This window comes from Polyergus mexicanus, unplaced genomic scaffold (genome assembly GCF_030449975.1).
Source record: "Polyergus mexicanus isolate NDT 795.1 unplaced genomic scaffold, iyPolMexi1.0 SCAF_1, whole genome shotgun sequence".
NCBI lineage: Eukaryota > Metazoa > Arthropoda > Insecta > Hymenoptera > Formicidae > Polyergus > Polyergus mexicanus.
Genome location: NW_027223321.1, coordinates 12575977 through 12598189, shown reverse-complemented (window position 1 = coordinate 12598189; position 22213 = coordinate 12575977). Strand labels below are relative to the sequence as shown.

Genomic DNA, 22213 nt, shown 5'->3' with positions numbered 1-22213 from the left:
GCGAAATAAACGGCGCTCGCCTTCGCGCGCAAATCAATATGACGCGGGTAAAATTCGAGAGTACGGATAGAAATAAAATTTCTTTCTTACTTTTTTTATTAATATTTTTTGAAAGATTCTTCTTTTTCAGATCTCGTGCTCGGAAAATATGTGGAATATATCTGGACAATCGAGGTTTCTTTACCCCTACAGAATGAAAGAAACGCGATTGATTGACGAAGGCTCTGAAGAAGGGTAAGAAATGAGACGTCAAAGTATTGTGGATACCTACGTCAGATTTGCGCAAGCGATATAAAGTTCATCAGCTGATTCTCTCAAAATGGCCGACGCGTCCGTGTGTAAAACGTCGCGGCGTGATACAGATAATATAGTATTTTAATTATCGCTCACGCGAAAAAAATGGCCACGCAACGTGCGCTTCCACAAAGTAAAGAAGCTCTATTGAAATCATACATGACAAGGTTGAAGGACGATGTGAAGTCGATGCTAGAAAACTTCGAAGGTACTTTAACCTATATCCACAAATATCCCAACTTGCGTTTCTCATGTTTTAATATAATTTGAATTTTTATTTAAATCATATGTTCCTTGATTTAATTTTAATCTAATTTACAGCGCGTTTCCCAATATGCAGGTATAGTTTTATAGATCAAAATCGTCCTGCAAAAATGATAAAAATATATATATTCATCTGACTTTTTGTTCTCATTGTTTTCGTTTTCTATAATTATCGTACTTTGATAATTTTGATTGTAATCTTTAGTTAAAAGTTAAGAAAATTTAGGAGTTTCCTATTTAAATTCAAAGTTTGAATTTTGATATTTAATTTTCATTATTCTCAATCGGTGGATGTGATATAATGATAAACAAATTAAAGATTTTGAAATGTTGAGTGATTTGAGACAAAAATGTTCAATCAATATTAAACAATGAATGAACAATTGAGAAATACATGTAAATATATATACAATAAATAAAGTGAAGTGATTATTCTTATTACAGTACTATAAAAGTTTCTCTATAAAATTTCTTAATAAATATGATAAAATATGATAAAATATGTATATAATTTTCTTGCAATATTAAATTCATATCATATTGTTTAGTGCAATTCAATAATCATGTATAATAAACGTGATTTTTACTTAAAAAATTTATTAATAAAAATGTTTTGGAAATTGAAAAGAGAGAAAGATTTATATAACATAATATTGAATCTCTAACAATTATACTGCTTTTATCTTTATGATTTGTAATATTTGTTTTAATAATGCTAACCCGTTTTTGTTTTATTTCCAGAAATAATTAAGCTTGCGAAAGGAGAAAATGACTCGCAACTGTCTCGAATGACACAATGCGAACAAGACACATACGAAATGCATGTCAGAGCAGCCAATATTGTGCGCGCTGGTGAATCGTTAATGAAACTAGTCTCCGATATAAAGCAGTATTTAATCCTGAATGATTTTCCTTCTGTAAACGACGCCATAATACAAAATGGCAAATTATTTAGGACTAAACAAGTGGAATGTGATCAAAAATTGGCATCTCTAAGGGACGACATGGCTGCGGATTTGTATGATTTAGAAGAGGAATATTATACTTCGATATACAAATAACATTAGTTTAGAATTTTGTAATATATATGAGACCGTGTTATAATTTGAATCACAATTCGTTAAAATGTGGTTTATCAACTTGTACAAATGAAATCATTAATATCTTAACTCATTTTTAAACATACATGCGCATATTGCATATTTAAATAAATAAAATTAATTTTCTATAACATGTCCTCTTTACGCATCCTTTTAATCTTGCGGAGAGTTGTAGACAAGTACTGAGAAAGGAGTAATTGTCTCTTTTATTACTTTAATATTTAGTAACACACAGTACATCACACGATACTTTTACATGATAAATATATTTAAAAAGGTAGTAATATATATATATATATATATATATATATATATATATATATATATATATATATATATAAACTTCTCTCAAATTATTAATAATTACCTCACAATTGTTTCTGCTTATTATTGTTTACTCGAAACATGGTATCTTGTGATACTGTACAATAGTAATTTACAAAACTGTTAAACGGCTTTCTCTTGTATTGGAGCAAGGAAATTACAATTAGCGGATTATAAGAATAATTGATAAATTTGAAAAAGAAAAATACCTTGCAATGTTCTCATATAACAATGAGATATACAAAGAATATTGACGACTTGCACACTGCTGTCTGACAAAAAATTGAGAATCATATATATTTTATACTAAGAAAAATTAACAAAAATATCACAATGTAAGATACAACGCTGTGACACAAGAACAGGTCTTTTAAACAATGTAATACATTACAAAGAATTTGATAAATTGGTACATCTAAAGAGTAAATATAATTGGAATTTTAACAAAACGCGGCAGCAGTTTTATTTCATACAACTTCGTAATACTTAATACATCTTCATAATAAATTATTTTCTTATGGAATTTTTTTCCTTGAATTAGTTCACTGTCCAAGTGATAAAATTATAATCATATTAATTACATATATTGCTACAATCATACATTATTAAATAATTACAGGAAAATTTAACACCTATGTGATTCAAAACAATTTTCGAATATTTTTTTGTGATAACGCATCTGAGACGATACAATAGAATCAATAGACAATAGAAAGAAATTAATACAAAAACAAAGATAATACAAGAAAGTTGATCTTAAAGCAATATATTTTTTCTTCTATCTCGAATTTTTCGTGATTTATCTCAGATGGCTCTTTAAGACCCGCATAACAATTTAATATATACAAAATTCAATCGCTTAAAATTAACAATTAATATTAAACTGTCGTTTTCTCCTTTGTGCTTCCTATGCTGGAGAAAGCTACTAGTTTCATGTATTATATATACTTGAAAAATAAATGCAACCTCAAAATATGAAAAACACATATGCTGTAATGGCTTATCTTACTTGCAAGGCATATTTATAGTATGATTTGCGATATATTCGGTACAAATGACAATGTTCTAAAATTTACAATTCTTACAATTTTGCCGAACTCTGTGAAACACTTATTATACATATATATTATTAAATATACTAAGTAGACTTACGTTCTACTTTGGCAAAAATGTTACAAACCTAAACTCGAAATGTTTCTCTCGAACTTCTTTTCCCTCTCATTGAATCTCTAACACATTCAATCGTTTACCTCTTTTTCTACAAAAACTTTCGCATAAAACTCTGGCCTTTTACTGGCAGCTTGAACATTCACAGCTTAACATTAAAGTAATCTCAAAAAGGTTACAAAACTCTCGGTTTTTCCGTTGATTTATTTTCTATGATATATAGTATGCCAGAAAGATAATATGCTTTCTTTCTTATTTTTTTCCTCTATGCAACAAAGTATCGGTATCACTGAGCATTTTCTTTCGAATGTTATTACAAAAGAGACAGCCCTAATGTTTCTTGGCAGTTTCGATGATTCATTGTTTAGGAAAAATCCATTCATTTGATATAGCGTAATGATACAAAGTAAATGCATATACTTGGAATGATACTGTTAGTTCTTACTTAATCTAAATAACCTCGACTTTTTCAATATCTTTTCGAAGCGTTCATGAACGGAGATCGCATTTTTTATTTTCTTCATAATCGGAGAAAAAAAGTTCGTCTAGCTTAATCATTTGACGATAACTCATTTATGGTCCAGTATATTCATCCGATCACGAACGCGACGTCTAACTCGTTTTCTACGAAAAATTTGCTTTATATAGTTGTTTGAGCATTTGTTATAAATCTTTTTATTAAATTTCGATATAACATTGATGTTTACGTTTGTGATTTTTCGTCGATGCTAGAAAAAAAAAGGAAATACTTCTTAAGTCTTATAAGTTTCATTCTTGTTTCTTTCATTCCATTGCTGCGGAGGGACGTTGAGCTGTTAATGGTGTAGCTATTAAAGTAGTTGTAGTTTGCATTTCTTCCTTTTGTCTCATCAATAAAGAAGATCCCCGGTCGTTTCTGAACCCCATGCGCCTGCATCTTGAGCTGGTCTCAAGTATTCCACGTCGTTCGCATTTTCAGTTTGTCCGGTTCCTGCTATTGGCGCGGAAACTATTATTGGTACGGCTCTAGTGATACCCAGCTCGAAACCTTCCGATGTCAGATCCACCTTGCTGGGTGTGTAACTGGCTAATCCACCACCGCCTACAAACAATTAAATAATGAATATATATCTATCCTCTATTTCTATCTTTTCTATCTATCGATTATATAAGAAAAATCATTGTATATATGTGTAAAATATCTAAATATATATACAATATATATATGTAAAAGAAAAGATAGCAACGATATTTCTGGAATATTGATGATATAAATTATAGATATAACAAATTGTAATTATATCTTTTTGACTTGTTTTTTAACTGCTAATTATTACAGTACTACGTTTACGCATTGGAATAATTTCAAAAGTGTCTTGCCAAGTTTAACGAACGAGACTCAAGTTTGATTTTACCGAGAAGGGACGGCATACTTGTCGTCGTCGAGTTGGTTATCGAGGAAATTTTCTTGTTGCCCGGCATAGATTGTTGTTCGATGGAACCGGAAGTTTCGCCATCCACACTACTGGTCTCGCCTTCGAGGATCGATGCTTCACTGGGATACTCGAAAGTACGAGTCGCGGTGTCGTCGAACTGTATTCGATGCTGAAATTACAACGAGTCAATTAAGATCCCAGCCGTTAATGATGAACGACGCGAGTAGCCGCATACACATAAAACAATTCGCGCCACAAATATTGTATTATAATGATCACAGTGATAAATTAATTCTACAGCGACGTGTGGCGTGAAAAATTGCTCCAAGCAAGTATACCTCGAGAGTATATTCGCAAATATGTAAACACATGTTATGCAGCCAGCGGCTTAATTTACAGCAATGGCTCGTCTTTACGCCTTTAGCGGAACAGTTATCTGCGGAAAAATTTTGCAAGGCGCCTCGAGTAATAAGCATTGCTGTTATGGCACGATACAAATGAGATGCGAGGAGAACAAACAACGGCAAGCGCATGTAATGTAGCCTCTGTATAACAGTAACCGGTCATACTCGTTGCTTCTTTGATAGCGAGCGGTGAGCGGAGACGACCATCCGTCGTCGTCGTCGATCTTCGTTCCCTGTATATACGAATCATCATCGGAGAAAGCGCTTTTTTTATACGTTGTTGATTAAACACCAGTTGTTTTAATAGACGTTTTAATAAGCGACAAGAATTGTAGAAGAAGATACTTTTCGCAGTGATCTGATTGAGTATTTCCATCTTCAAAAATTTTGTTCTGCTTCTTTTGTAATAAATAATATTTATAGAAAGCTTAGAACTATCTCTCCTTCTCTCTTTTATTTTTATGTGACGAATATATGCAATTTACATATTTTCATCAAAACTATAAATCATCTGAAAATAATATTATTTACTTTTTTATTTTCTATTTATAAATAAAAGACTATATATTTTATAACTTTCTGTATTTAAATACAATTCTCTATATATTTTTGTGGTTTTTTTTTATACGATTCTATATATTCTTGTTTTTAATTCAAGTAGAGAAAAAAATTATACAGTATTGTGTGATGATCTTGTATGCGTGCATTATAAATCGAATAAATTTCAAACACAATTTGACAATAAAGCCGAGTTTTATGTACATCAATCCGCGAACCTTCGCGACTACATTAATCTAGCAATAACAGTACCGGCGATTATTTCAACTAGGGGTTAACTGCTCGCTTCGTATAATTATATGTATACACCGTTCTCTCTTCCCAAGACGTCGTGAGATCATTCTTAGACAAAAATCAAATCGGCAGGATTAATCTCGGACGTCTAGCAGTACATTTCTTAGAGGAACGCGATCATGTATCCTGAAAAACGCGCGCTCGTGACCCGATCTGCCGATTAAATCATCATTGTCGTCTCCTCTCGTGAGTCGTCAACAAGAGAGATCCCAAAATAAATGAACACGATACCTAACAGACGCGAAAAGTCACTTTGAGCCGCGTAAAAAGCGCGCTTTCTAAAGCGGCGCCCCACTTTTCCGGAGGGATTTCTTCTCGCACTCATCGCAAATTGCAATTAGTATTTTCTCACTGAGCGAGTAAAGGCGACAATCGTGGATCGTTCCAGCTAGCTGATTAAGTGGCATTAAGAGCAAAACTTAAAGAATGAGAGAGACTTTCCATAGTCATCTTCAACGAGCGAATTTAAATGCGACGTTTTATTATCTTTTCGATTTACCTTGAGATTTTCATCGATTATATCGATATATCGAAAAGTTTAAAGATAATAATTAATCATCCCATTTACATTTGATAAAATTGATAACAAAATTGGAAAGTTTGATTAATATCTATGATAATCAAAATTTATGTATATACGAGATATAACGAAAACATTCGTATTTTCAATATATATGTCACTGCCTAATCTAACCGATAAGATATTTTAATTAATTAATTGTCGCTTTCGATTTTAAGATGAAATCGAATGTTGGAGATTTCAATACATTGCAATTACGCGAGTCATTGTTACATACTTTGCGATTACATGTTTTATTATATTGTATACTTTATAATTATATAATTCGCGTTATTTTACGTTTCCACAAATGATTCTAATTCATTAGAATAAGATTCTTGATGCTAATTATCTCGATATTTTAAATTAAAAACAGAAATAGATTTTCATATCAGTTATTGCGCGATAAGTTAATAAAGAGTAACGATATCATAAAGCGCGCGCGGGTTTTGTTAGATAATTCATTATATAAAGATGATTAAAATAATAAAAAAGAATATCAAAAAAGGGGAACAGTCTTGGAGAGTAAATATAAAAAAGATATATAAATTTTAAATATATATTTTAATTTTCAAATCTTGTTAACTTTATAAAAAGAAAGAGGGAAAATTTTTCTAATATATTAATTAAATGTTACTAATAAAAGTAAGTATTCAAAACGGAAACGCATAAATAATGATTAATTCTAGTAAAAAGTAAAAACAATAATTATTTTAAATTATATCTTTATTGAAATTTTTTGTGTAATAACTTACTTTTTTGTGGGGAAAAAAAAAATATTATATACTTTGAAAATACACATAGGGAAATAAGCATAACTTTAATAGTGATTAATTGGTAAATATAAACATCACTGGTTGCTATTATTTCGCAGAAAATCTAATGAATAATGACAACAATATCATTGTTTCAGTATACTTTCTTCTATCGACAATATTGCCATAAAAAGTGTCATTACAATCCGCGTTTTCTCTCTTAATTCGCGATAAAAAATGCATTAGTCGTGAAAAGATGCCCGAGAATATTAAAACAAAGACACCGCGCGAGAGACTTTCTTCTCAGCATTAGCGAGATTAGGAAGCAGCGTTATCGTTATACGTAATGATCGATTAGGAGCGAATATGAAAATAAAAGGTTCTATCCCTCCCACACACAATCGATGTGTATTAGTAGAACAAGTGTGAGTAAACATGCGTGTGAAACCGACACCCCAAACTGTTCAGGAAGATGCACGCAAGCCATCGCGCAAAGGCGTGTATCCATTGGTCGTCGTGATATTGATTTTTTTTTTTTTTTTTTTTTTTTTACAGAGAATACTATGGTCTGTTACCGATCGACGGAGGGGTATACTTTCCTTAGCATAAAGTGATCATATTTTATCCTTTCGCTTACACGCGAAATTTTAGAGACAATTTTTTATCTTTTTCTCGCGATTTTTGACGTAAGACTTCGTTTCCTACGACATTATTTTGTGCTTTATCGCTTTATTAACACGAGCTGTCAAATACAAGAAGTTTTCTAGTTAGAAAAAGAGAATAGATAAAAAAAAAAAAAAGAATTTTTTTCGAAATTTATACGTGACAACAAAAAAGTTAACAAGTCAGCGGGGAATATTGCTATAAATGATCTATTGATCATTGATGCATATCTATAATATGCAGAAATTACAGAAGAATTATCTGCTTGCGACCAAACGATATAATATGTGACTGCAGATAAATAAAATGTATAAGGAATAATATAATTATAATATTTTTATATACATTCCGTGAACGATACAATTACGCAAACATCGAAAATTAAATCTCATATAGATCATCGCGATATGGGTGAATTATGTAGAATCCAAACGTAAATTCTATGCAAGGAAAATATCAGGATGACCTTTAAAACAGAAGGATATATCTCTTGCAACAGCTATGCGATATATATCCTTCTTCCTGAAATACGAAGGCTGCTGCAAGAGATAACGTAAAAGCACCAGGGAATTTATAATCTCGCGGCGTGTATCCTGGTAGGGTCCACGTGCTCAAACTCGCTCATATCTCTCGGGCTTTTCCATGACAGTACTAAATGAACGCGCGTATAAAGGTCACGCTACACGGCAAGAACTCGACGCAGACGCGCATCCGTTATGTCCTAATAAGATACCGGAGTACGCGCGGGTATCCCTTACGCACATCGCGTGCACGCACTTTCGATGCAATTAAAACTGCAACATAGTACCGTGCGATCGCTCGATCTAGCGGGTTAAGCAGTTTCGAGAGATGCTAAGGTGAATCATCTATTAAAATAAATGTATCCGATAAAGTACCTTGTTTTTCACTTTTTATCATCTGATTTTAATATCTTTTCTTATCTTGAAACAATAAAGGTCTTCCATTCGTCTCGTCAATAATTCAATCGATTTTTTATCTCATTGATTTGTATAAATAAATCATATATATGTATATCACAGAAATAAAAAATATATAATAGATTGAATTTTGTTGTAAAGTCTCGTGGCTTTACAATATAATTTAATCTATCAAATATCTTTTTATTAAATAAAAATTATTATTTTTTTTAGAAGCCAAAAATTTATAGCCAGCTCACAGACAATATTTAATCAATATCCGTAACTTGTGTGAGACAACTATCCGATAAGGTATGTAAAATACAAAAACATGTGTCGAGAGAACAGTGTTTTAAAATTAAATTCATTAATCGTGAAAGTCACGTTTGTAGAGGCGGAAAAGCTAAAAGGGTTCTCTGTTATAATTTAATAATTTATAAGCGTGTATTAGGAAATTTGCGAGAATCACGAATACATTACTCGCTCGTTTCATAAAGCAGTGCCAACAACACTTGGACGATCAGATAAGCAATATTGTGAATTGTAATTTATGTAACATATTCGTAAGAAGCCGCGTTTCGTCGCTTCAATACCTCGTCGTCTTTACGTGACACGAATTCGAATCAATCATATTGAAACGCGCACACATACAATGGATAGATCGCTATGTTAATCGTCACCAATTTAAATGCTTGACCAAAGAACGATCAGAATGTTTACCGTGGACAAGGTGGATTACTATAGATCCCGTTATTGGCAACTAGCGCGCGTCTTATGCGTGTCTACGCATAATTCGCTTAATTTGTGAAATGACTGAAGCCGACGTATAAAAAGGGAAATGTTCTTCGCTCAACCTTTTGCCGATCGCACAAATGCTTTTATATAGATTCGAGAAAAGGAAAATAATCGCTCTAATAGAATTATTCGAGAAATTTTACAGAAATGTAAAAATGTTGAGAATAAAGTATAAACTATGTACAAAATTAAATCTGTGTGTAGAAAATCATTTGTTTATTATTATTTTTGTGTAATATTTGCGAGATTGTGTGTTAAGCCACATGTGTAACAATCAAAGCGTTTCGCAACGTGACGATAAAAATTGTTTAAACACGCAAGCTTAATTCCTTTCCAAGGGCGCGAAACTAGATTGTTGGTATTTCAAAACAACTTTCAAGCGGTTACGATCAATTTGTAAATACGTAACATCCTTTAACATCGCTCGAATTTCACTGACTCAGTTAAAACTCGTGCAGCATCGTGAACATGATTGTCAAAAATTATCATTGAATTAGTGTAGCGTCATCAAAAGTCATCATTAAATTAAACGTAACGTTTATAAAATGTCTAACAATATGCATAATTATTATTATTGTACGAATGATAAAAAGACTTTCATATAAAATATGAAGATATAATGCACATTATTTTATATTATAAACAGTACGAGATTTTTTAAGAGGAAACAAATTTTTTTATTATTATACAATAAGGCTTATTATAAAAGTGTGCAATTCCGTGATAATAAAATATATAATTTATTCTCTAGATTAATAATAAATTAATATTACAATTATATATGTAATAATAACTTTAATAATAATCGTATATAATAACGGTGAAAGATAGATCCGTACTCTATAAAATTGTACACGTGCGAATTTGTATCTACTTATATTTATACAAGTTTCGAAAGAGCAAGCATTTCTTTTATCATTCTTGAAATAATTCTAAAATTCAATTCAATTCGCGATATGTAAATATTTGGCACATAATGTCAGGAAATATAGTAGAGCGATTCCAAATATCGATGATATTGGAAGGGCGGCACGGCATGATATAATTACCTAAATAATGCTGCCTTTATTGTTTCCCACGCTTCGCAATTTGCTAGATTTATATCTCATTCTGTATGTTTTATCGGATAAAACGCTTCCGTTAGGCTGCAAGAAAAATTTCGTGATAAATCTGTCTATCTACTTTACTCATAGCAATTTTGATTTACTATATAATAATAATAAATAATACTATAAAATTACTCTTTTACTCCTCCTTAAATATATACATATCAATTATTTAATCTTCTGAAGAAATATCATTCAACTGTATTTTACATCATTATGTTTCTTATTACATCTTATAACGCATCCTCCTGCATCCTATATGCAAAAAATTGCACTTGCAATTGTTGTGTTATTAATCTCTTTTTGCAAAAATATATCAAAACACCATTTTTTCAACAATTCCAAGTCTGTAACCAATTAGTGGCACAACGATTCTGGTTCTCCAACATGACATAAATCCATGTGGATATAGGTCGGTCGGTTTCCCGCGAAATATTTGACATACCAACAAGAATTTCCCATTATTTAGCCTCGGTATGTGCGCGTGCGAGTTATGACGTTGCGTCTTGAATTGAATGAAAAAAGTACGCGGCTTACCGAAGGATGTCAGTCGGTCGGATATTCGGTGTCACCCGGTATAAGAGTCGAGGAGAACAGCGTGATGCGTGTGCACACACGCAACCTACTAGCAATGTATCGAATATTACGAATAGCGCGTTTAGTCATTATTTAACAATCATGTACTAAGCACGCATCTAGCTAGCAAGTAATAATCTAATGACAGTCTTCATTGCAACGTGATTATGATTTACTTCGCGAGATTTTGAGGCAAGAATTGAAATATATAATTACAAAGTAGATACGAAGATGATTTTCTCTAATGATTTAAATCGTGCGAAAGAAAAATGTAATCAACTGTTCGAGGATCCTAATTTATTAATAATAATAATAAGAGAGAGAGAGAGAGAGAGAGAGAGAGAGAGAGAGAAGATTATTATCACAATTGACAAATATTGAGAAGAAAAAGATCCATAATAAAAAGAAAGTATCTTTTATGTATAAAAAAATTCGTATTATTTTTCGCAGAGTGTTCGTTGCTTCAATATATGATCCTTAATAAAAAAAAATTCAGTATATATTTTAGAGAGTAAAATATTGAAAAAAGAAATGGAAGAAGAAGCCTTATCGATGTAACACGATGTAATATATATCGCTTTATATATCTCTTTATGAACACGATATTATCAGGCAAAAAATAAATAATATAATCAATGCAACATTCTTGCATCGTTCAAAAGTATTATCTAATATATTAATACAATATTATGTAAAACATGAGAGACATAAACGCGCTATTAAATAGTCTAGCATAATATATGACATAATATTCGCACGCTGCTACATCCTCCCGCAATTAAGCGTTGACAGATAAGAGTGCACCTCGTGTTGCGTGTGTCGTGTGACGCGCGGGCGTGAAGTCGCGCAACGTCCGTAAATTACGCGCGTCGTGATCTTTTATTACCGCGATCCCGACCACTATTGTCTAACGTATGTCTAAGCTACAGATATGCGGGTATACGCCTGTTGATAAACGTACTATTGTAATATCATTTACGCAGAAAAAGAGACAGGTTCTCGGTCATTTACATTAGTAAGAGGCGAAAGAAAATAATTATTGGCGAGTCTCTTGAATATGAATGAATACTATCGTGTAGATATTGTAAAAGAGATATCAAGTTTGAAATAATTTTGCGATTTATTTCGTTTATTCCATGTAAATATAACGTATTTCTAAATGTGAAAACGGCGTATGTGTAATGAATGTAATATATGTAAGAATATTGTTTACATTTTAATTGAAGAGAGTATTGAAATAAATTAAATTACAATAAGTTTTTTTTTTTTTTTTTTTTTTTTTAGAAATGATTTGTATGAGAATTAAAAAAAAACGAGCCTTTTGGGTATCATTTTTGTATATTATTATATCTTTCGTGTGAAAAAAAAATACAAACTTTATAATTAAAATTAATAAGATTATCAATTTAATTTAAGTTATCGCAAAATAAATACAAGACGTATAACGATGTTGATTCGCCATTACATGTTATACCAACGAAGCAATTTATAAATTCATTATGTACGTAGTATACCTTTCTCTTTTCACACGAGGAACGTATTATAACCATATTTTCGCGGAAAACATTCACAAACTAGTCTGATAGAGAGGCAACTTCAGAAAATGCTTAAGCGTATAATAAACGAATGCTTTTTACGCGATCGCGATAGCGTGAGAAAAGTTGCAATGTTGGATTACTCTCGCGCCTTGCATAACACACTTTATATCAAATTCAGGATTCTCTCGTCGCTCGCGAGTCCTTGTTCACGCGTGAAAAAAGTTTCTCACGAGGAAACGAGGTTCTCGATAAGCTTATCGTTCAGAATTGTGTCTACACTCTCTTTGTCCCTATTTTCCATCGCGATCTTTTACGCAGAGGGAAGGTTTATATTACTCGACGATTGAATCCGCGCGTGACAAGTATTAGCTGTCAAACCAATTATTAGCGAAGTGAAATTGTACGACGCACCGTAATACAAAGCGAATCGTAAAGTACGCATTATCTCGCACGACGTGCCACAACGGATCGGTGAACGAGAGAAGAAAATCTCTATCCTCTGATAGCATATTTTACGTTGCGCCTTTTAGTATTAACGAAAAGTTTTCAATTTCTCTTTGCATTTTATTAAAATTTCGTTTTTTCTTTCTTTCTTTATTTTTCTCATCTCGAAGACATGTTCGTTACTTTTGTCGTCTACGACAGAAATTGTAATAAAATCTCGTTATGCAAAGATAAATTTTTTTTATATTACTCTGTTAGCTCGAGATGAAATATTGTCTACAAAAATATTGTATATAAAATGTGTTATATTCTTAGATTTTATACAAATTGTGTATTTTTAATTTGATGACGCAAAATAAGCGTTAATCTCGAAAGCATCAACGGCGTTATATCGTATCGCGATTAAAATACAATAAAACTAAAACGTAGTGCATAAACGTGAAGAACGAGTTTCCTCCTGCGAGAGTAAGATATGCGGAGACGATAGCATGTACGAAGAATTCCTTAGATATGCTTTCAAGAAAAATGTGTTGAGACGACATATTTCTATCTCAAATAAATAATTCGACTGAAAGTGCTACTTTATTTTACACAACCATATTTATAAGAATATTATTTGTTTTATATTTTTGACATATATTGTATTGTTGTTTAGCTTTAAAAATAGAAATGTGTTACAACTGTGATAATTTATATTCCTATATATTCTATGGAGCTCTATAAATATTTGATAAATTATTTCCGGTTATTAATGGTACTCGAGGATAAAAGGATAAAAGGATATATCATTTTCGATGTTTTTTTCTTTTCTAAAATTCCTTTGGCGGATCTTTCGCCTTCTTCGAAAACGATGAGCTCGAGGTAACTGAATTCTCGTCTAAATCGTTCGATTCAGAAGCAATGTTCGTGTTTTCTAACCGGGACTCGTTTCGCGATAAGTCGCGGAAAGGAATTCCACGTCGTGTATAATGCGCGATCGGTTATTCCAGCGTCTCCATCAATCCGACACGGTATACGAACACTGAAATAAATTCTAGAGAAAACATGACGCGGCGTCCAGGAAGTATCAACTCTCCTGAGACGAATAGCGAGATTTTGCAAGAACACAATGGGCAATATAAAACAGAGTGATCCGAAGCTATCGGCGCTGCCTTTATCTGTGAATACCGTGGCCGTTGTGTCGTATCAATTTATCCTCGAAAACATCGACAGTTACGACGAACTGAAGATCTAAAGATTTAAGCGAATCGAATTTCGTGACTCAAGAATAAAAGATTCTATTCTATTATTAATTTCAAACACGCGTTAGTTTATCATAATCGTAATTTTGCATTCTTAAAATTGAAGATTTTACGACGCAAAAATGATGCGCAATCGAATATTTATCAAGGAAAACGTCAATTTTTTTTAGATTGATTAAGTGATAATGCATTCGGAGAAAATGCGTCATATTTTATTTTGATCAAAAATATAAATGTAATATTCAAAAAGTGTCTTCTGATGATTCCTATGAATATTTACTTCTTTCAAGATACACGGCTTCTCTTGTCTTCTGCGTTTACTGTTACCAAAGAGCAACAGCAGAATTGCTCATTCACGATCATTCCCATGATGCACGGTAGATTAACTTGATCGACGAGGCGCTCGAAAATCATTGCCGGTCCACGGACACGATACTTTTGCTTACAAATTGGCATTTCATCGATGTTGGTAATGGAGTACCCCCCCTGCGTCGCAGCGTCAAATTGATGCGCGATCGCGTGAGAAAGTCGCGAATGCAGCGAAGAGACTGATGATTAGATGGGAATGATTGCATTTTTAATGATTTAATGAAAACGATTGAAGATTTCGTTAGAAATTTTAGATCCGATTATGTACGATTATTACAGAGATTTTGATTGGATGTTCGCAAAATACTAAATCTATGTAGAATGACACGTGCGATAAAAGACAAACAATAATAAATCAATAATATTCACATTTGTCATTACTAATAGCGGCAATAAGTAAAATAAGAGAAATAGAGAACTTTTGACTAATGATAAAGAGAATTCACGATCGCACATTTTATGCTGATACGAGAAAAAAAAATGTAAAAATTAATAAATTATTATATAATACGATTGTAATATTAATTATTAAGAAACTCCAGTTACATACACTTTGAATATGTTTTATTTCAGTTTCCGTATATTTAACCAGCTGATCGATATTGACATTTAGACCAGCCTTTATTCTCAAAGACGTGTTTTTTTTTTAAAACACATGTTTTGGAAAAAAAAAATCATTTTTTTTCACGGTAATATTTCCAAAACGTCTCTTTAAAATTGTTTGAACGGTAGCTGAACCAAATAACGTAACGTTTCCAATATTAATATCAATATTTACACAATTGCGTTTTGCGGAACGATACTAAATCTCGCGATATGTTATCGGTGTGTTGAGCACCTATATTGCAACGTGTGTGCACCGCGCATTATTACGATTCAACCATTTCCCGCATGTTACCTTCTATTGTATCTTACATCTTTTATAAACGACGTTTTGTTTTTTATCCGTTTATCGTTAATAGATTACATCAAAGTTACATCGCGCGAGAAGATTTTAATTTTTTATTACTGCAGTTTGGTGCAACGTGTTCGATGCTAGAACATATCACATTTATCATTAATGATTTTAACAAGTAGATGTATCTATATATATATAGACAGAGAGAGAGAGAGAGAGAGAGAGAGAGAGAGAGAGAGAGAGAGAGAGACTTGTAATATCTAGATAGGGAGTTTTTACATTTATATAGGGCCTATAAATTCGCTTTTTATTATAATTTTAAATAGAACAGAAACTATAAATAATACTCGTATTAACAGATATATAATCGTGCAGCGAATGTGTAACGTCTAATTAAATATACGAAAGTGAGTACTACCAGTGAGTGATATTTCGAAAATAAGACAATCCTGAGAATTCAAAGTCTGATGAAATAATATGGCGTCAAGAATTTATAACGTCAGTGAGGAGAGAAAAATAGAGAAAGAGAGTGGAAAATATGTGCGTATAGAAAACATATACGATCGACTTTTATTTTTAATATTATATATAAATAATTTTTAAATACACATCTGTAACCTGTATATACGTATATGCGGACTCATAATACGTCCATACAAATAACATTAACATATTATGTGAGTTAAGTTCTTTTGCGATACGATCTTTTTTGTTTTATATTACCCGTAGACAAAGAATATTTTCCTTGATAGCACGTATATAACCGGAACATGTTTCTGGCGCCAAGAGGCGTGAAATATTGACGTTTGTCATCTCGAGAGCCAAAAATATATTACGTGACGGCATGGATTAGTACAATCCTTCTTTCTCTCTCTCTCTCTCTCTCTCTCTTTTCCCTCCAAGGAAAAAAAATTTCCTCGAGCCACGTGGGAGTCAGGCAGCCACATTGTGTCGATCTCAGGAATAGTTATGAAGCAAGTTTTCTCACGCCGCGCGCGCGCGATCTTGAAAGTAATATTACGTTGCGTGCTTTTATTGTTAGTAAGATAGCCGAATCATGAATAATTGCAGTACAGTTGATTAGATTAGATAGGTACAATAAGCAGAATAAGAGACGTTGATAAGGTTCGTCATATCAAAACGTCAATGCGTTTAAAACGGCACGCATCGGACTTCTAAATAGTTTTGATAACTGACAGATTTGATATACAAGTTACTAACGATTGATATAATATTATTTGATTACAATAGACCTATATTTACAATATCCTATATTTATTTTTTATTACTATTTTATTGAAACATGAGATTTTGAATGAGAAAATTAAAAAAAAAAAAAAAGTACTAAATTATTTTATTTTTAAAATATATAATAAAGATACCACGATTTAATATATAATTATTCTCGCTATTTATTAAAGATGCTGGCAATAATTTATTTTTTAATTTTCTGAGAGATAAAAATTACAATATATATATTTTTTTTTGTATTATAAAGTTTGCTTGTATTTTCACATACAATTTTCATTTATTTAATAATAATAATTTAATAGATAAATTTCATTATTACGATTTTTAGAGAAATATATCAAGTGTTGGAACTTTTCCCTATAAAAATTGATGTAATTACATAATTACAGAATAAAGACAAATATACAAGCAATATTAATTTTAAACATTGACTTGAATTGTGACGCAACTTTTCTCTCTGCGAAACCTGTTTGAACAAAGCGTCGCTTGAAAAAGCTGCATAATCATAGCAAGAGTTCACTCACCTTATGATTTCGTGGCGTCCTCGAGAGGTTGCTGCGTCCGTTGATGAGGACATTGTCGTTGAGAAACGATACATCGCAGGGCGATGGCGGACCCCCGGAGATGTCCCACTCGGCATCGTCGGTCGTAGACGCATCCAAAGTAGCATCGAGTACTATAATGCCGCTGTCGCCAACCTATAACAAAAACGATAAAGATATAAGGAGTTTTGAAAAAAAATTGCTCTATCGCATAGAGACAATAATAATAATAATAATAATAATAATAATAATAATAATAATAATACAAAAAAAAAATATCGCAACCTTCAAGTTACAGAATATGTTATCTGCTTATATTATGATATAAAATCTACAAAAATTTATATGAATGTACAAATTTACTTTCTGCATAAATATAACAAAATATAATTATTATTTTGATTAATTATACTATTTCTTTACGAATATAAGAGTAATTTTTTAATGATTGAAAATATTATAATATCTATTATTATAATCTCAAGCATTACATTGTGTAAACAAATAATTTATTAACACATTAATATTTAATTTATACTTTTATTTTTAAATTGAATTAAAATCTGTCCAAAAAATATATTTATTAACAAATTCATCTTCGATTTACAATTGCCTATTTTTAAAATGGTTATCTTTAAGAGAGACGCTTGGTTATTTTTAAAATAATTATTTTTAAATTGTCTATCTTTAAAACGCAATTTTACATTTGTATTATTACCTTGACACATATAAAAACCAACAAATTATCAACATTATAGGATGCTCCGCTGTATGCTTGCCCAACTTTCAATTTAACGAAGATTTAAAGAAAACACATTATAGTGAATGTGTCTTAAAACGATCGTGTCTCGATAACACTGTAAACAGAATTTTCAAGATTATTTGCGCGATATTGATTTTTTTTGCAGATCACATACATAAATCTTTCCCGCTTGCAAATGTATTTTAAAATTTCGATAAATTGAGATATATATTCGTGTTGTATTTCAGTGCAAATAAGCGTACCATGTATGCAAATACGCAATTCTTGACCACCCGAGAAATTTCCGCGATGATTCGACAAAGTTGTTTCTGCGTAAAAATATGAGGGTTCGCTCGAAAAAATGCATCATCACTCATAATCCACATTTAATTTACACGATTATGACAATCTAGTCTATCTCTAGTTTACATTTGCGTATATGTGGACATACAAATCCACAAGCTTCGTCAAGCTTTCGCTGGAAATTACTTTCTCTCTCTCTCTCTCTCTCTCTCTCTCTCTCTCTCTCTCTCTCTCTCTCTCTCTCTCATTGTAATTTTATTTTATTTTTTAGAGATTATTATTCTCTTTCAAAAATTTACATCGCAGGTATAACAGATCTGTAATTCTTTAGATGTGTCAAGGATCAAATATTGTTTACATATAATCCAGAGGTTTAGTTTTAAATATTTCAAAAGATCTTAATTATTAACAATCTTGTTTCAAAGTTATACTTAAACTTAATTGTTACGCTTTATTGGTTTTATTGAAGATAAGAAAATTATTCGAAAATAATTATGAAAACAATTATAAAGCGCAAAAATAATAAATATTGATATTAAAAATATTTTCCTTTCGTTTCTTAAGAGCTAAGAAGCGATGATGTTGAAGATTCAAAGCAACCTCCATACACGAGACAGATCCGCATCTTGTTTAAATCTTGTTAAAAATTTGCTTTTCAATCGAGCGTAAAACCTGCCATCGTAAACCGAAAAAATTCTTTGTAAATGTGTTTTCGTTATCCGCACAATCGAAACGTACGGCCTAAATTATAGCCTTGCGAATCTCGCGATACTTTCCGCGCATTACATTCTTTAGGGACGTTTTCTCCGTGTACAATCGCAAATTATCCCAAAACGATCTTCGAGGGAGCCATCCCGCGGCCTTACTTTCCTTCTTTCGTTAACAATGGAAATGTTAACTGCGGAGAGACGGACTCGAAGGTGCTTTCGAACGTGCCGTGACGACGGTTACATTCACGCAAGACGTCAGTCGGTCAGTTACGATTACCGCCTTTCAAGACACTCGTGAATGGGACATCCTGTCGAGTCGAAGAAAAGAGGGAAACGCGAAACGTGAGTGATACAAGGCAATATGGATAAATATCCTCGCATCGAATCGCCCTTCGGCAGAGGGCCTATCCATCCCGGTCGGCGACAACAGGATACGCGAAGAGAAAAGAAAACGTCATAACTTCATCGCGAACTTTAAAATTATCCGACATCTGCCGCATCTCGTGAGCATGTGTTTTATTTCTTCGAGAAAAATATCATTTTCATTTTTCTTTTCATATAAATTAAAATATTTAGCTTGCAGTAACAACAATATAGAGACAACTAGTAATTGAAATATCGTATTCTCGTATAATCATTAATTTTTATAATATAAACTTTCTTTTTAGATACAGATGTGTGATTTTTATTATTAATTATTTCACTGTACGTAATATTAATACAATAATATTTTTCGAATATATCACACGCACAAAAATAACATCTTAAATAAATTAATATAAATAAATATATATTAGTAAAAAAATTAAATAATGTTTAAAATAATATGAAGCGTGTTGTTCAGCGCAGTGAAAGTTCAGTATACGAATATTTTCACTCGATGCTTTTGACAACTATCAATTAATATGACTATTTGTAATATCTTCTACACGGAATAATATGTAATAAATAATATTCTCGAAACTATCAATGCAAATTCCACGTTCACGCAGCGGAGATCCGCGTGTGAAATCGAGTGGCCTTACACAGCGGGACGATCGATTTCCGGTCTACTTCCGGCGATTGCCGCAGGGGAGAATCGCTCGGCGATTTTCGAAAGTGATTTTTTTAATGGTAATCTGCCTCGCTATCTCCCTTCCTCGAGTCGCGCGACGATTTGGGTTGAACGTTCGTTAATCCAGGGAAAAATGCGGTCACGGATCATAAGACGCAGCCGCATTACGGACGAGCAACGATCGAGGCCGAGCAACATAATATCTGTATTTGAATATAAAACGTGGCGTGCGCCGATGCGCCGGTGAAACGAGAGGAGCGAAAAAATAAGTAGGGATTTCCTATTAGTCGTCCTTCCATCATTGTCTTAGCAATACATATTCTGGCATTATTTGCGAAAACTCTAAATGATATTTATATATCTAAAAAAGAGAGAATCTCTCGGAAAAGTGTCACTTCTTTATCAAGAATGTAAAAAAATTTCATCGAAATGACAGTTCCATTATTTTTCGACAACAGTAGCTTATCGTTAGAGATGTAAATAATTGATAATTAAATATATTTAAAAATAATTACCGCTCAAGAATACAAATTAAGAACAAAATATTATTCGCGCAAAAATTACAATCGAACTCTATTTTTTCCAAAATTCAAGTGTTTATCTTACTTATCGAAATATATAACATCGAAATTAAAAATTTTTGCTAAGAAAGAATTAACTTTAACTATTCGTCAAAGAATACGTCTATGTCGGTCGAGAGAAAGTGCGCATAATTTTTATTTAAAAGTTTATATCTCTTATAATTAATTAGTTAAAACTTATAATTTAATTTTATTAAGTTAATGTTAATAAATTTATGACATTGATAAATGGATAGTAAATTATAACATCAATATAATTTTATATAATTTGATATATGCATTATAATATAATATGTAGTTGCAGACTTACTGTAACGATATCGCGAATTTGACACAAGAAGAAAGATTAATTATAACTCGGACGTAAACTTTCTATCTTATATAGATCAGTAGATCTCAGATTAGTAATTGTGCTTGTTATTGATTGCAAAAATAGCAACGCGAGAAAAATATATACGATATATTTCTGCCAGACTGTGCTAACTGTCGCAGATTAATGCGTTAGACTCATATAATGCGGATAATTCCTACGGATATTACCGGATAGTATCGTGAGAAAAAAAGTGCGCACTCGACACCTAGCGTATAATCTAGCATTACGTCTAGCAAATGGGCGGATTAAATCTGACAACTTGGAATTAACTCTAATACGGCATGAGTGAAATAAGTTGTCAATACTATGTGTGCGATAGAACAATTAGTCTTGTCGATATAATAATCCTTTGTCTCTACAAATTAAAGTGTATTATTCGCTCATGATTTAAGCTGCGAACAATGACGTTATTTTATGCTTATATGTGCGTGACACCGTATAGCAGGAAGGGACGGACTAATGTTTTATAGAAAAATAATGCTAAATATATGCTCGATATTTACATGTGAGGTCGATAGAGTAATATAAAGGCTATTGTTGAAGTATAGAAAAATATTATCTCTCTCCAGTATATTTTGATGTGATACCGGCTCACACATTACCATATATATAAATTTTCACAATACAATCAGACGGAATAAGAAAAGTGATAATTAATATCTTGTTTTCTTAATTCCGGAATTTTGTCTTAAATTTTCGAAAAGTATTCAGTTATATAAATTCGTTTATTTATTGATCAAGTAAATAATTTTAAATAAAAAATTTTTTTTTTTGAAATTTTAATAAAATATATTTTCGCGAACTAAACGCGAATTTATCAATATTCAGATATATGTTTACACATTCATCTAAACATTTTTCAAGTAATTAAATTGTATCGTAGAAATGTATCTGAAAATAGTATTCATCGAAGAATACACGTAACTAACTACGAACATCTCGTAAGATCAGGACCAGTCCGAAAGCGATGCGGACG

The 22213-nt window shown here is 31.8% G+C and overlaps 2 protein-coding genes across 3 annotated transcripts in view; one reads left to right on the top strand and one right to left on the bottom strand.

Annotated features, from left to right (window-relative positions):
* Window positions 1-155: 155 nt before the first annotated feature.
* LOC138935738 (mediator of RNA polymerase II transcription subunit 22) lies at window positions 156-1916 on the top strand. Its single transcript, XM_070300554.1, has 2 exons — window positions 156-502; window positions 1300-1916. Exons 1-2 carry the CDS (start codon window positions 400-402, stop codon window positions 1617-1619), a joined length of 423 nt encoding a protein of 140 aa, XP_070156655.1. The 5' UTR covers window positions 156-399; the 3' UTR covers window positions 1620-1916.
* A 90-nt stretch (window positions 1917-2006) lies between these two features.
* Bif (protein phosphatase 1-binding protein bifocal) overlaps window positions 2007-22213 on the bottom strand; it is a 35412-nt gene continuing 15205 nt past the window's right edge. The window contains exons 2-4 of one of the 2 annotated variants that reach the window (XM_070300501.1): window positions 17457-17630; window positions 4562-4733; window positions 2007-4230 (exon numbers count right to left, since the gene is read on the bottom strand). In XM_070300501.1, the coding sequence (XP_070156602.1) occupies window positions 4019-4230; window positions 4562-4733; window positions 17457-17630 (558 nt within the window). In that variant the 3' untranslated portion in view covers window positions 2007-4018. Of the gene's footprint in view, window positions 4231-4543; window positions 4734-17456; window positions 17631-22213 lie in introns of both variants that reach the window. The other variant, XM_070300493.1, reaches the window with a different exon arrangement.

Excerpts from the sequence above, each read along its gene's own strand:
- LOC138935738 (XM_070300554.1), top strand. The coding sequence starts at position 400 with ATGGCCACGCAACGTGCGCTTCCACAAAGTAAAGAAGCTCTATTGAAA. Across the intron at positions 503-1,299 it reads GATGCTAGAAAACTTCGAAG|AAATAATTAAGCTTGCGAAA; the intron begins GTACTTTAACCT and ends TTTTATTTCCAG.